This window comes from Poecilia formosa, unplaced genomic scaffold (genome assembly GCF_000485575.1).
Source record: "Poecilia formosa unplaced genomic scaffold, Poecilia_formosa-5.1.2 Scaffold905, whole genome shotgun sequence".
Classification (NCBI taxonomy): domain Eukaryota; kingdom Metazoa; phylum Chordata; class Actinopteri; order Cyprinodontiformes; family Poeciliidae; genus Poecilia; species Poecilia formosa.
In genome coordinates, this window is record NW_006800844.1 from 1 (window position 1) to 15,745 (window position 15,745).

General features: G+C 49.6%; 1 protein-coding gene and 1 long non-coding RNA gene across 2 annotated transcripts; one reads left to right on the top strand and one right to left on the bottom strand.

Annotated features, from left to right (window-relative positions):
• Positions 1-3,719: 3,719 nt before the first annotated feature.
• Positions 3,720-8,798, top strand: LOC103132030 (serine/threonine-protein kinase TAO2-like; the record flags this gene model as incomplete). The annotated part of the gene is made up of 9 exons (XM_007543783.2): positions 3,720-3,929; positions 3,997-4,125; positions 4,192-4,428; positions 4,502-4,630; positions 5,455-5,658; positions 5,731-5,970; positions 6,040-6,261; positions 6,576-6,758; positions 6,831-8,798. Coding segments are annotated over 9 exons (2,313 nt in total), but the record flags the coding sequence as incomplete, so codon positions are not given.
• Positions 8,799-9,862: 1,064 nt separating this feature from the next.
• Positions 9,863-13,056, bottom strand: LOC107834999 (uncharacterized). The gene is made up of 2 exons (XR_001660820.1): positions 11,812-13,056; positions 9,863-11,729 (listed from the first exon to the last, which is right to left on the bottom strand). It is a non-coding gene; the product is annotated as an uncharacterized LOC107834999 (long non-coding RNA).
• Positions 13,057-15,745: the final 2,689 nt, after the last annotated feature.

The window sequence follows — 15,745 nt, forward strand, 5'->3', positions numbered from 1 at the left end:
CGGGGGGGCAAAACGGGATATTTACGGCTCCTCCTCTACCAGCCATGTTCCGCCTCCCGTTGCTTCAGACCGGGATGACGTGACATTCATTTTCCGGTTGGTCAGCATCAGCCGCCCGCCGTGTTCAGTCTCTGCCTGTAGAAATCCTCCTCAGCTCTGAACCAGCAGCTCCGGAGCAGAAAAGCTGCCGGACTCCCGGATCGCTCCGGTTATTTAAGGAAGTTTATTGGTTCCCCGAAAATGATGAAACCCGAAATTATCATTAATCAGTAAAATCCCCGCGGGTCGAACTTGAAGATTGGACGTTATGATGATAGCTCTTAGCTTACGTCACAACCCAGAGGCGGAAGTCAGAGTGATGCGCAACGTAAATAATGTTCCAGCCGGAACACGGCGCGCTAAATGATAAAACATAAACTAACGAAGCTGAGAGGCAGGAAAATTTTAACCAAGTAATTTTAATAATCGAGGAACTCGAATCATCCGAGGAATCGTTTCAGCCCTAGTTTTAATGAACACAAATGCATTGGGGACACTGCACATTTTATTTCAAAGCCAAGTAATTAGTAAGTAATTGAATATTACAATATTATACAGAAAGTGAAGAAATACAATGTTCAAAAATAGCAGTGTTGACATATTTCTTTACAAACTCAAAAACAAACTAAGAAATGCTGAAAGATTCATCTCTCCTGAGAATCATAAACTAATATTTAGTTGCATAAACACGGTTTCACTTCTGTGGTCCATGGAGTTGACCAGCTTCTGGTGCCGGTCAGCAGGTTCTGCTGCACCATGTTCCTCAGTACCTCTGTGTTTCTTGGTTTTGCCTCATGAACAGCATTTTTTATGTCAGGTTTTCTATGGATGAAGGTCTGGGGATTGTGCTGCCCTCTCCGTTACTTTGTTTGTCTGATGGTTTTGCTGCCTGCTGTGAGTTTGGGTCATTGTCTTGTTGAAACAAACATTTCCAGGACGTTTCCTCTTCAGCATGCGGCAACATGACTTCTTCCAGTTTTACTCAAACTGATCCATGATCCCTGGTATGTGATTAATGGGACCAACACCATGAGAAACATCCCATATCATGATGCTTGAACCACCGTGTTTGTCTTCACTTTGACTTGAATTCAGTTTGCAGGACGTCTGACAAACTGTCTGTGACCCTTAGAACCAAAAAGAACAATTTTACTTTCATCAGTCCACAAAATATTGTGCCATTCTTTTTAGGCCAGTCAATGTGTTCTTTGGCAAATTGTAGCTGCTTCAGCTCAGGTCTATTTTTAACAGTGGGACTTTGCAGGGGCTTCTTGCTGGTAGCTTGGATTCACATCGACGTCGTCTGATTGTTGCAGCAAATCGGAGATGTTCGTTGATTCTCCTGGAGCCATTCACTGGCCCTGATCACTGGCCCTGATCACTGGCCTTGATCACTGGCCCTGATCACTGGCCCTGATCACTGGCGCCGATCACTGGCCTTGATCACTGGCCCTGATCACTGGCCCTGATCACTGGCGCCGATCACTGGCGCCGATCACTGGCTGATTTCCTCTTTGCCATTTTGGTTATTCTCCGATCCTTTCCGATAGCTGTTTTTCTTTTTCTTCCTCAACTTTCTGGTTTTAACTGCTGTTTTAAAGCATCTGATACCATTTTATCTGAACAGTCTATTTTCTACAATTTTTTATAAGTTTTGCCTCTTCTATTATTTTTTGATCAAAAGCTCTCCTCTTCTGAACAGTGTCTTTAATGACCCATTACTCTGTTTTTCCCAGATCAGATCCACATCCAGCAGCATCAGTTGCCTTGATCCTTACATAAGGGCCACCTGCTTATTTCCCATAATCACTGATTGAACTCAGCAGTGCTATCTTTCGGTAAATGATTCGTTTCACAGCATCAGCAGCATGAACATCAGGCTGTTGGGTCTGTTGGTTTTCTAAACCTTTACTAAACTTCTAGAAACTTACTGCGGTGATTTATCTGGCTAGTGCTGTGGGACTGCTGTTATTTTGAACACAACTGTAAATCGCAGAGGGGGATCTGCCCAGCAACAGAGATGACTGAGTTCTGATTGGTTAATTGCTCCTGGCTCCTCCCCCTCAGCTGGCAGGGGGCTTCTCACCTGTCCAGTAGGTCAGGCTGTGGTTCAGAGTTTGGATCAGTCTTCAGGTAGCGCCATTCCGGGATCTGAGTAATCTCGCGATACAATACACGATATTTGGAAAACAATAGATTCAATACACTTAGGATTTTCTGAACGATTTTAGAGGGATAGGGGGATTTTGGTGACATTTTGTGTTCCATAGACTTGGATTTAATCAGTTTTCAGTTGGATTTAATTAGCTGAAAACTGATTAAAAGCACCAACTGCATAATACCTGGCTCTGATTGGACAGAGACCTACAGCTGGACAAAATGAATTTAAGATGCAGTGAAAAAATTAGTTTCTGTCATTTAATTCATGTGGATTTGACATAAAACTCAAAGTTCCAGCAGTGATCTGGGAGCCGAGTGGGGAGATTATCAGCCTTATCAGTACTTATGTTTTTTCTTTTCCACATCCTGTGGCTGCATCTTGGACGTCGAGTCACAGAAAAACAAAATCCAATTTGGAAAAATGTTGATTTTTTTCCACTGTGAAACGTTCAAATTTTCATAACGAATGGTTTTTAAAATTTAGAATGACTATGTATACCGTACATTTCTTAACCTGGTGTAAAAATATTGCAGAGTTTTATAACATTATCAGCATGAAAATGAAGGCAATTCCTCATTTGTGTACAATTTTTGACAAAACATCACAGGTCAAAACAAGATGCCAAAAATGAATAATTGTGTGTTGGGGAGGGGTGAAAAAGGTCTTTGGTGCTATAAAAGGCTTTTCTGCCGTGGCTGTAAGATGTTTACTACTAGCTGCTGGCGGAGCGGCTCCGCCTGACCCCACAGTGATCGGCTCCTGGCAGCTGCAGCGCCGCCGTTCCCCTCTTGTGTATCTGAGTATCTGCCTCTCATCGTTCTCTCAGTCTCTGATACTCTGTCAGTTACCAATAAGAATGATTGATCTGCCATCGTCGTCATGGCTGCGGGTTTCCCCTCTCCGTCTTCCAGCTCCAAGCAGAGCGCCGCTGCTGCTGCGCGTTGACTCTTCAGGTAATCCTTTACATACAGACAGATAAATAAATCACCAAGCGGATGCCACCGATCGCTCCGGTATCCAAACTTTGCGTTAATTTCGCGAACTCTCTGCTTTTGCCGCTGCTCCGATCCGCTTCTTTTTCACTGTTACTTGAGCAGCTTTACTTTGTTTCTTAGCAACAAAATACATAATTATTTGTTGGAGATGTGAGATAGATTTCCAATAACAAAATAATCTGATGTTGCGTTTTTGCCTTTGGAAGCTCATTTCCTGTCACATAACCGGAAAAGCCGGTTTTTGATATTTTACTTGGCCTATTAACGCAATTTAAAAACTGGTGTGTAGTTTATAATGTGCTCTTTAAGCACAGGTTGAAAGTGGGACTGAGGGAGGCGGAGTCTGGCTGCCAAGCCGTCACAAACGACCTATGACCCTATGGGCCCCTCTGGTTTAACGTATCGATACTCATGGATGAAAAATCGATAAATATCGTAGAATCGATTTAATTATACAGCCCTAGTTCTGAGGCACAAGAACCGGGTCGGGTTGCTGTGCCGCCCTCATGGTGTGTGTGTGTTAGGAGGCGGAGCCCTACCTGCTGCAGGGCGGCACGGTGAACAGCATGGAGAGCTCCCAGTCCGTTCCCAGTATGTCCATCTCGGCCAGCTCCCAGTCCAGCTCCGTCAACAGCCTGGCGGACGCCTCCGACGACAGCAGCGGCGACATGGCCATCCTGCAGGAGGGCGAGAACACCGTCACCTCCAACAGCTCCATCATCCACCGCCCCACGGTGAGCCCAGGGCCCGGGTCGGGTCCGGACCAGACCGGACCCTTTCTGACCCCTCCCTCCTCTGCAGGGTCAGGACAACATCTACGACGACCCGTACCAGCCGGAGCTGGAGCAGCCGCAGGCCCCGTCCGCCGGGCGCCGCCGGGCCTTCTACCGGAACCGGGACCACTTCGCCACCATCCGGACCGCCTCCCTGGTAGGTTCCAGAAGGGACGGGTACCGGCCCGTTTCCAGGTGTATGTGACGTGTCGCCGTCCCGCAGGTGACCCGTCAGATCCAGGAGCACGAGCAGGGCTCGGCGCTGCGGGACCAGATGTCCGGCTACAAGCGCATGCGGCAGCTGCACCAGAAGCAGCTGCTGGGCCTGGAGAACAAGCTGAAGGCCGAGATGGACGAGCACCAGCTGAAGCTGGACAAGGAGCTGGACGCCCAGAGGACCGGCTTCTCCGCCGAGCTCGACAAGCTGGCCCGCAAGAACCAGGCCGTCCTGGAGAAAGAGGTCCGCTTCGGCCGCTCGTCCGCTCCCGCTGCCGCTCCCGGCGCCTGACGTCTCCGCTCTCCGCACCCTGCAGGTCAAAGCCGCTCTGGCCGAGGAGAAGAAGTTCCAGCAGCAGATCCTGGGCCAGCAGAAGAAGGAGCTCAACTGTCTGCTGGACTCCCAGAAGCGCCAGTACCGCCACCGCAAGGAGCTGCTGAAGGAGGTAAGACCCGGAGCCGGATCAGGAGCAAGAGACGGCCCAGCCCCTGATCCGGCTCAGTCTCTGATCCGGTCCTGATCCGGCTCAGTCCCTGATCCGGTCCTGGCCCTGATCCGGCTCAGTCTCTGATCCGGTCCTGGCCCTGATCCGGCTCAGTCTCTGATCCGGTCCTGGCCCTGATCCGGCTCAGTCCCTGATCCGGTCCTGATCCTGGCTCAGTCCCTGATCCGGTCCTGATCCGGCTCAGTCTCTGATCCGGTCCTGATCCTGGCTCAGTCCCTGATCTGGTCCTGATCCGGCTCAGTCTCTGATCCGGATCCTGATCCGGTCCTGATCCTGATCCTGATCCTGGTCCGGCTCAGTCCCTGATCCGGCCCTGGTTCTTATCCGGTCCTGATCTGGCTCTGTCCCTGATCCGGTCCGGTCCTGGTCCTGATCCGGCTCAGTCCCTGATCCGGTCCTGGTTCTTATCCGGTCCTGGTCTGGCTCTGTCCCTGATCCGGTCCGGTCCTGGTCCTGATCCGGCTCTGTCCCTGATCCGGTCCTGATCCGGCTCAGTCCCTGATCCTGATCCGGTCCTGATACTGATCCTGGTCCGGCCCAGCCCCTGATCCGGTCCTGGTTCTTATCCGGTCCTAATCCGGCTCTGTCCCTGATCCGGTCCTGATCCGGCTCTGTCCCTGATCCGGTCCTGATCCGGCTCTGTCCCTGATCCGGTCCTGATCCGGCTCAGTCCCTGATCCTGATCCGGTCCTGATCCTGATCCTGATCCTGGTCCGGCTCAGTCCCTGATCCAGTCCTGGTCCGGGTTTGCCTCCCCTCCCCAGGAGCTGAGTGAGAACCAGTCGACCCCCAAGAGGGAGAAGCAGGAGTGGCTGATCCAGCAGAAGGAGGTGATGCAGCAGCTGATGGCGGAGGAGGAGGCCGGCCTGCTGCGGCGCCAGAGGCAGTATTATGACCTGCAGTGCCGCCAGTACAAGAGGAAGATGCTGCTGGCTCGCCACAACCTGGAGCAGGACCTGCTGCGAGAGGTAGGGCCGCTCCAAAACCGCTGCAGAACCCGATCCGGACCCCCTGCCTCCCTAACCCTGCTGTCGCCCCAGGAGCTGAACAAGAAGCAGATCCAGAAGGACCTGGAGTGCGCAATGCTGCTGCGGCACCACGAATCCACCCAGGAGCTGGAGTTCCGGCAGCTCGGCTCGGTCCAGAGAACCCGGGCCGAGCTGATCCGGACCCAGCACCAGACAGAGCTCACCAACCAGATGGAGTACAACAAGCGGCGCGAGGACGAACTGCGGCAGAAACACGCCGTGGAGGTCCGGCAGCAGCCCAAGAGCCTCAAGGTAACCGGGTCAGAACCATGGGCCGGGCCGAGCCCCAGAGAGATTCTAACCCGTCTGTGTTCATTTCAGTCCAAAGAGGTCCAGATAAAGAGGCAGTTCCAGGAGACCTGCAAGATCCAGACCCGGCAGTACAAGGCGCTCCGGAACCACCTGCTGGAGACCACGCCCCGGTCCGAACACAAGCTGGTTCTGAAGCGGCTGAAGGACGAGCAGACCCGGAAGCTGGCCATCCTGGCCGAGCAGTACGACCACTCGGTCAACGACATGCTGTCCACGCAGGCCGTCAGCAAGGCAAGCCGCTTGTGACTGGTTCTGACCCGGGAGCTGCTTCTGACCTGTCCTGATCCAGGTTCAGCCTGGCAGGCCCCCAGGCTTCAATTACCCCTGCCAGGCTGAGTGTTTGTTTTAAATGGTTTTTATGGAAAAGCAGCAGTGGTTTATAGTTGTGAGAAATGCTACATTTTAAATGATTGTATTTTATCACATGCCAATAACCAAATTCTCATAAAATTTTCAAATTCACATTTTTTAACACAAATCCATTTGGGCCGCCGTATCGCCCCTAGCCGAACCTGCAGGTTCTGACCCGGCATTTGTCCTTGCAGCTGCGGCTGGACGAGACGCAGGAGGCAGAGCAGCAGGCGCTGCGGCTGCAGCTGCAGCAGGAGCTGGAGCTGCTCAACGCCTACCAGAGCAAGATCAAGATCCACACGGACGGGACGCACGACCGCGAGGCGCAGGAGCTGGAGGCGCGGGTGGCGCTGCGCCGCGCGCTGCTGGAGCAGAGGGTACGGCTCTGACCCCGTCCTGACCCCTTACTGACCCGGTTCTGACCCATTCTGACCAACCTCTCCCCGCAGATCGAGGAGGAGATGGTGGCGCTGCAGGCGGAGCGGTCGGAGCGGATCCGGACACTGCTGGAGCGCCAGGCCCGGGAGGTGGAGGCGTTCGACTCGGAGAGCCTGCGGCTGGGCTTCAGCGGCATGGCGCTGGGCGCCGCCGACGGCTACCCGCCGCCAGGCCCGGCCGCCGGACCCGGAGGCTGGCCAGCCCGGCCCGTCCCGCGCTCCGGCGGCCACTGGAGCCACGGCCTCCAGAACTCGCCGGCCGGCCCAGCCTGGCGCGGCCAGAACCACGGTGCCGGCTTCGGTCGGCCCGAGCCGAGAGCCCGCGCCCCCTCTCACCACCAGCAGCAGCTGTACCATCACCACCAGAGCACGCCGCAGCTGTACCGCGACGAGCGCGACGGCCGGGAGCGCCAGGCCCGGGAGTGGCCCTCCGGTGGCCATTACTCCCAGCATGCCCGGGGCCTCCAGCAGCTCTCCTACCACGCCTCCTCACAGTCGCTGGCCGTGCTGCCTCCCGCCGCGCCTCCCCCCATCTCCTTCTCTTGCTCCTCCCCCGCCTCCTCTGCCTCCTCCTCTTCCTCCTCGCAGGGCGGCTATGGCGGCGGCCTGGGCATCCGCGGCCCCGGTCTGACCCTCAGGAACAGCCCCCAGCCGCTGAGGCGCACGGCGTCCGGAGGCCCTGGTGGGGGCGTCGCCGGTGACGGGGGGCTCAGCCGGAGCACCTCTGTCACCTCCCACATCTCCAACGGCTCTAACCTGTCCTTCTCCTGAGACGTCCGCCTGCGGCCTTCCCAGGAGCCACCAGGCGGCGTCACAGAGGGGCCACGTGGCGCTCAGCAGCTCCTGGGGGTCAGCAGCTGTCTCCGAGCGGTCCGAGGAAGCGGCGCTCCAGGACGCTCCACCAGGCGCTTCACACCACAGGAACACCACCCATCTACTGAGCTCTGAGGAGCGTCCTGGAGCTGCAGCTCCTCCAGAGACAGCAGGCAGTTGGCCCTGAGGGACCGGAGATGAGAACCCGACGGTCTGGTCCAACTGAAGGCGATGTTCATCAGAACCTCAGGAGGCCCGGTCCTCAGACCGTCGATCCCTCGTGGCTCAGAAGCCGTGACATCATCAGGAACCCAGACGTTCCTGACGAGTCGTGTTGCTGATCCAGATATCTCCTCTGTTGGTTCCGACCCGCTGAGTTGCACAGAGACCGGGGCAGAGCTGATGTGGACGTGTGTAAATACGGGCGTCCAGCAGGGGGCAGCGTTGATGCCGCTGCTGTCCTCTGCCAAGTTGACCCAAAACGATCGGGTTCAGGACCTGGAGTCGTCTGCAGGTTTCGTTCGTTCTGATCCCCAGTCGGAACTTTTCTAGCGAACCGGTCGGATCCGGGAGGACCCAGATCAGTGAGCAACATTAATCCTCAGGATTAAATAACTTCAGCTGGAATGTTGATGATGTAATTCCTGCTGGATGCAGAGATCAGAGACACTAACAGGATCATCTGACTGAGGACCCAGCAAACCGGGAATCCTGCACACCTGTCCTCCAATCAGAAGCCGCCGTGTGTGTGTGTGTGTGTGTGTGTGTGTGTGTGTGTGGACGCAGCACCAACGGCTCATCAAACAGGTCCGTCTGCCTCTGCAGGTCAGACGGCCGCATGGAGTCGCTGTACAGTGATGCACACTACCTATTTATAGAGCTGGTGAGGCAGGTGTCCTGATGGGGGCGCTGTTCAACACTCTGACTGGTGTTATTATTGTTGTACATAGAAGCACTAACTTTAAGACTGTAATAAGTAATAATGATTATTTTGTCACGTGATTTAAGCCAATTTGTACTAGAAGCAGGCAGACGCCATCCCATAATAACTACTGCTGCAGTCGGAGTATTTATGTTAAGATGTCATTGCCTATGTTGACCACTAGGTGGGAAATAAACGCAATGTTACTGTGATAGAACTATAAGAATTAAATATTTCCAGGAGGACTACATTTCCCAGCATTCCTAATGAGGTCTCAGGGCGGGGCCTCTGGCTGTGGGCGGGGCTGTGAGATCTCGAAGCGTCCGCAGTGCAACAGACTTTAGATGAGTTCACTACATTTGTGCCATGTTTTTGTTGTTCTTTCCTGGTCTAGTCCAAGTTTTTCCCTGGAGCACTGTAAAACACGGAGCCCTAAGAGATTAACGATCATATAATCCTGTGGATGAGCTCAGTATAATCTAATTTTTCCATTTACTTTGGCTAAAATAACGATTCTTGCCTTAAGATTAAATGTTAAAAACCGGATCATAATATATTGACAAATATTTGAATTAAATTGAATCTAATTTTTTTTTACATTTTGTTTAGAAACTTATTTTCAAACTGAAGTTCTTTTAGTTTTTTTCTCCATCTGCTAAAAAACAATAATGAATAAAAACCATTAGAAAATTAGTTTGTAAAGTAATTAAAATGGAAATGGAAGCTGAAACAAAATATCACAATAAAATGTTTTAAAAACATTTGCATAAATTAAGAGATTTATATTTAAAGAACTGGGAGAAAACTGTGATTTGCGTCATGAAGAGTTGAATTAAAAATTCTAAAACCGTCTTTAGAACTTTTTTTTAAAGGTTTTGTTGGCTCTAGTGGCTTTTATTTGAAAGTAGTTGACAGGAAACAGGGAAATGAGGCAGATGTTTCCAGGCCGGGATTCGAACCTGCAACCGCCGGCATGAGGACCAAGGCCTCAATATGTGGGTTGTGCTTCAGCCCGGCACCACCACAGCATCTGAACTGTTTTTTTATTTTGTTTTTTAAAATTTGATGTTTCATATTTTCCAAAAACTTCTGGCAATATCTGAAAATAGACAAAACATTTCGATGTGATTTTGATTTAAAGTAATAAAAACAAACATCACAATAATGAAAAACCATAAAACCATATACAATTACATTAATACAACTTTTCCAATGTATTACTAAGACCATGTAGAATCAGATGATTTATGTATTGAACTCCTGTAGATCTTTGTCTGGTCACAGTTCATCCACAGGATTATTTGTTTTCGCCTCCTGCCGTTTTTGCCCCTCTGGGCCTCCGTAGCAGGAATCATCTGCTCTGTTCCCCACAGACACCTCATGGCCGGAGTTTTTTGCACAGAGCCGTCCGGCCATCGCCGCCTCCATGTGTCATGTCTACCTCATTTGCACTGAGAGAAGAAGAAGAATGTGGAGCGGATTCCAGAGGAAACGGTTCTTTCCTTTTCTTTGTTTTGGTGTTTGTGCAAATGTTGACTTGGCGAAGGCTGAAAGGACAAACGGACAGATTCCGTGTTGACAGAAAGACGCTGTTTGGATGTCGGGACTCAGAATCTGCTGGCCTCCATGGATGAACTGGACTTTGTTTCAAACTGAGATTTCATTTTGCCAACTTTAGTTTAATGTGGGCCTGAGGCGGTGAAACGCTGCAGCTGCACCGCAAAACGAGTCAAAGCAACATTTCAACCAGCTGGAGGCCTCGTGTCTGTCTGTCTGTCTCACATCTGCTTTTAAATGCTATTTTTATTTTCTCCACTGTTCTGATGAAGGCGTCATTTGAACCAACATCTAGGTGTTTTACTTGAATCCACAATGAGAGGTTTCATTCATTTTAGTTAAACTGTGACATTTCTGAGTTCCCATCCACTCATTCCAGCAGCATTTCTTCATAACCAGCTCATTCTGGAGATCCAGGGACAACCTCGCATTCTAACGTTATTAAAGTTGTTAAAAGTTGAAAGCCTGCTGCTGACTTTGTGTTTGATTCCATGTTTTGTGGCGCAGCTCCGTGGAAACCTCAGCACGGTTCCCAGCTGCTGTGATGACGGCGACCAGCAGGAGGCGCTGTGAGGAGGACGATGATGTGTGAAATGGAGAATGAGCTGTACGAAACAAAATACTTTTGGACAAATAAAAGAAAACAAACAGAAGCTGTTGTTTTACTTTTGAAATTCCTGTTAAGTCACTTGGTGGCGGAAAAAGTCACATTTAAAACAAAATAAATGATTCATGAGCGTAAAGCTGCAGCAGAGCTAAAGGTCTATTTCGGATAGGCTTCGTCCTCTAAGGCTATCGCTAGCACTGAAAAAGTCCAGGGTTGGTGCTGTGCACCTCCTCTAATCGGTTGATTAGAGGAGGTCCACGACACGAAGCTGCCTTTTTGTCTTCGTCTTGCATGCTGTGGATTCGGTAATCCGGGAGGTGTTTGAGTACCTGAACGTCTTACAAAGGAAAATGTCTAAGATTAAACTAAGGGAGCACATGCTGCTAGCTCCGTTAGCATCGAGAACCAGCTAGCTTCGGAGAACATGACCGCCTTATGTCAGGTGTCACGATGATTACACTGAACACCGGTGTTCTGTCAGTCATACCTTAGCTCAGACATGCGCTGTCATTACCATATGATTTTATTTAATAATCACCACACAATCATGACGTAGATCATCATACACTTTAACAGCTGTATGACATCCTGACTTATCGGTTAATGAGTTTTACACCAGCCTGTGTTGTAATTGACTGCAGCTGCAGCCAGACCTGCTTTAAATACACTTTGAAACCACGACAACGCATCTATATCTATAGTTATATATTATAAACAATTCAATGACTTATTTTCGTCATAACTTGTTGCATATGCTGAACTGACAACTCCGCTGACGGTCGGACTTCTTAATGCGCATGCGCGGGCATGGTACTAACTGCATGTAGGTTATCCTGACAGCGTATGGCCATCTGACAGAACACCGGAGCCACTTTGAGAATGAAAGTTTCCCTCTGCTCACCTCTGCTCCAAAAACGGATAGAAAAGATAAATGGTGACGTCATAGAAACGCTTTCCAAGCTTATCAGCGACAGAGCTGATGGTCTGGAGGTTTGGGAACCGGATCGAGACGCTGGAGAAAAAAATCAACACCAAAATGGGTGAAGTTAAAGAGTTGAAAGAGAAAATTGATCTAATCAGAAAGAAGAACTGACATGACTGCTGAAATGGAGGCGCTGCAACCTGAAGCTTTATGGACACGACAGGATGATGAAGATGGTTCAAATCTGCCAGGCTACAATTCCCAAGGAAAAGATGTCCCCAGTGTCCTTCACAGATGTCCCCAGTGTCCTTCACAGATGTCCCCAGTGTCCTTCACAGATGTCCCCAGTGTCCTTCACAGATGTCCCCAGTGTCCTTCACAGACGTCCCCAGTGTCCTTCACAGATGTCGCCCACCGCCTGGGCCCCATGACGAAGGATTGCACCCTCCTAGACCGATCATCATCATCTTCATCATCAGGTTTCTGTCCCGCCGGCTGCGTGATGCTCTCTGGAAAGCGGAAAAAAAATCACAATTTCTGCAACACAAGCTCCACTTCACAGAAGATCTCTGCAAGTCCCACCGAGAAAAGACAACTTCTGTGGCCATTGGTAGCTGATGCTAGAGAGAATGGAGAAAAGCCTCCTTGGTGGGAGGCCGCGCCTTTATTGGGGGTAAAGAAACCCCCTCTGACCTCTGACCTCCAACGGGCAGATGATGGGCTCATCGCTCCTCTTTGGCTGAAATGGAAGCACATTCTAAAGCCTGCAGGTGGTTGTGTGATGTTAGACAAGTAAACCTGCAGTGATAACACCCTGATTTGTTCAACAATACCTTTTTATATAACCCTTCCATCTTTTCTAAGCTGCAGTCCTTTCATGTTCTTACAGTTTATCCAGACGCTGAAAGCACTTCGTGCCCCGGCGTTGAGCTGGAAGTCTTTTGTCCTTGTATTGCTCTGACGGCACAACTTTTTGCCCAGTAAGATGGTGAACTCTATTTTTCTACTTCTAATTTCTCCACTTTGTACTCATGTCTTTGTTTCCCTTCATGCCAGGGGGTCACGTGGAAACGTCAAACCAAAGTCTTGTTTCTGTTTGCTAAAAAGATTAACGCTGACTTTGTCTTTTTCCAAGAAAGTCATTCTAGTTGTGATGATCTGAATTCCTCCAGCCTCAGTGGGGTAATGATGTCCAGAACCAGGACCAGGACTGGGACCAGAACCGGGTCGAATAGAACTGTCTCCAGTTGGGTTTTTCTGGCCTCTCCTCTCTGACAGCAGCTCCTGTAGAAACTCTCATCAGGTTTTCTTCAGTTTTCCTTGGAAGCATAAATCCGTTACGTCGGGTTCTGGTACGATGAACCCAGTCGATGTGGCTGCATTTCCTGGTTCTGGTCCTGGTTCTGGTTCTTGTCCTGGTTCTCTGGTTCTGGTCCTGGTTCTGGTTCTATTTGTTCATGTTTGGTTTGGAAATGTGTTGATGTCCCTCAGTGAACCTCCGAGCCTGAGGAGGGAGCTGGAGAGCGGCTGGCCGACATGAGCGTTCATGAATCGGATCAACCTTGAGCTAAACGCTGCTCACTCAGCAGATATTTGAATATCCAACATCCAACTTGAAATCAACTTCACTGCGGTAGTTTTAACGGCACAAACCTGCACAAACAAAGGAGCCCACTTTGGTTTGTTTTGGAGCAAGGTGGGGGATGGTGACCTCTGGATGACCTAAAAAATCATTTTTAATATCTCAGAAACCAAACCTGCACAAACAGAGCTCTAACCACTCAGACTATTTGTTGGATGTTTTGACATGGGTGGGGTGTCGGCTTCACTCAGCTCTGGCAGCTCTGTGGGATTTGACCCATTGAAGCTCCGTTCGAGCCTTTAGATCAGGCTCCATTTAAGTTCCTGTATTTTAAAACTACAGAGAGTGAGCTATTTTTCCACTCTCTCTGTTGCTCCTTCTTGTCTCAGAATATGAGCCGACGGCAGCTCAGCTGTGCTGCGTCCCAACCCTGCTTTTACTCCTCAAAGCATCACAAGCTCGTTCAGATCAAGGGAGATATCTCTGGGGGTTCTTATCCCCCTCCTCATAAATCTGAGACAGAAGCTGCTTCTCATCTTTTCTGCGCTCTGTTGTTATGTGGTGCGCACGTCCGCCCAGCGCCTTTCTGTGTGAGGCCATCACACAGGCTTACACTTCTTCTGGATTGGATCCTCCAGAGAATCTGAGAGTCACTCCACCAGAGGGATTTCATCCTCCACAGCTCTGCGTGGAGGAATGTCTGTGGAGGACATTTGCACAGCAGCTTCCTGGTCATCTCTGTGCTCATCTATTCGGTTTTACCTGTGTGATGTTTCCACGTTCTCTATGACCCATTCTGTCCTCAGAGTTCTGACAGAATAATTATTTTTGTCATGTTTATTTTACAAAGCATTTGAGAAAAACATGATTGTCCAAAGTGCTGTATAATAAGTTACCTGTTCTGTTCATCGTTACACTGTTACAGTTCGCAACGTTCGCTGTTCCTGTTCACAGCAGCAGGTCTGGTTGTCTCAACCTTTCTGACCAGATGTTATTCTCTCTGGTCTTCTGCTGTATGGGAGGCCGGGACTCCAGACTAAGACTGTTTTTGTTCTATGCAGCAGATGCTTCATGGCGGTGGTCTGGATGGACCCAGTGAGGCATAGACTACATCCTGCTTCACCGTTAACCCACTAGCGATAGCTTTAAAGGGCGAAGCCGGTACTCATAGAATCTGGGTTACAATACATAATCAACGGTTTGTGCTCTAGTTATTATCATGACCTGGTCTGACCTCTGACCTTAACATTTTTAGAACCAAAACTATGGCGGCCATCTTTTCTGCATCAAGCTTGTGAAAATGAATCTGTTAAAAGTCCGTCCCTTCGTTTAGTACTACATTACCCATGATGCATCTGTTCGTTTTTGTAGTTCGAATTTCACGTAGATGAGAAAGTTATTTTCTGTGCTTCTGTGTGGCTCGGTGGCATAAAAATCCATCCACGGATAGCATCCACTATCGGTCCTTCCTTAATCCCGTGTGTATGAGACCTGTGTGCGTTTTCATTATGTAAGTATACATTTTTCCGCCCGATATTTGGGTTTATGTCAGTTATTAGCCCAGGAGGTGAAATTGGTGAAAATGTCATTTGTATTTTTATTGCATTTGACCGATAATTCATGTGTGGTGTTATGGTGCCCTCCAGTGGATTTCTGTGATACTACAGGTCATTTTCATCCTGTATCTATGTGTAGCCGCTTTGCCCGCATGGCTATTAATATGCACCTTTATTGTTTCTTCTGTTTCAGATAACCACACACACACACACACACACACACACACACACACACACACACACACACACACAAAACCAAATATAACCACATCGTTCCCATCTCCTATCTCCTGTACCATCATCTCCCATGCTCTCTGCTATTATTCCATCAATAAACCTTCTAAGCTGCATCGGTGGAGTTGGCCTATTCCGTCTGACCGAGGAAGATTCAGTTGATGAGAAATCTGAAATTAGCGCATGCTAGACGCACACAGTCTTCTATAGAATCAACTTTCCTCCTGATATTATGAACACAATATATATTATGAAAGCAAAGCAGAACGCAGTGCTCAAAATAAAACATTTTTTAATTTGATTTTAATCCTCAGAAAATGAAAGTTTGACTTTAAAGCGCTGGTATGTACAGTCGGTCCTCCGGATCCTGCTTGGTTTGGATCAAATGACTGCAGAATCTGCTGAACTTTGACCTGCTGAGGAGGGAAGTTCCCGCCACCAGGGACCGAACCGGAACACGCCCCTGGATTAAAGTCTTCAGCAAACTCAAGGTTCGATTTCCTAAGGTGAATCCGTCCCTGGATCAGAACCGCCCACGGAGCGACTGTAGCAAGTGTGTAAAAATGTTTACATTTCACCCCAAATCCATCCTCACTGTATATGTATATTTGTTTTTCTTAGTTTCTGAATTGTACTTTATTTTGGTGGAGGTGTTCGTGTCCCGCTGCCCTCAGTTCGCACCGAGCTGCGCTGTGGAGAGGTGTGTGTGGGAAAGCCAGAGCCCAAGAACTGGT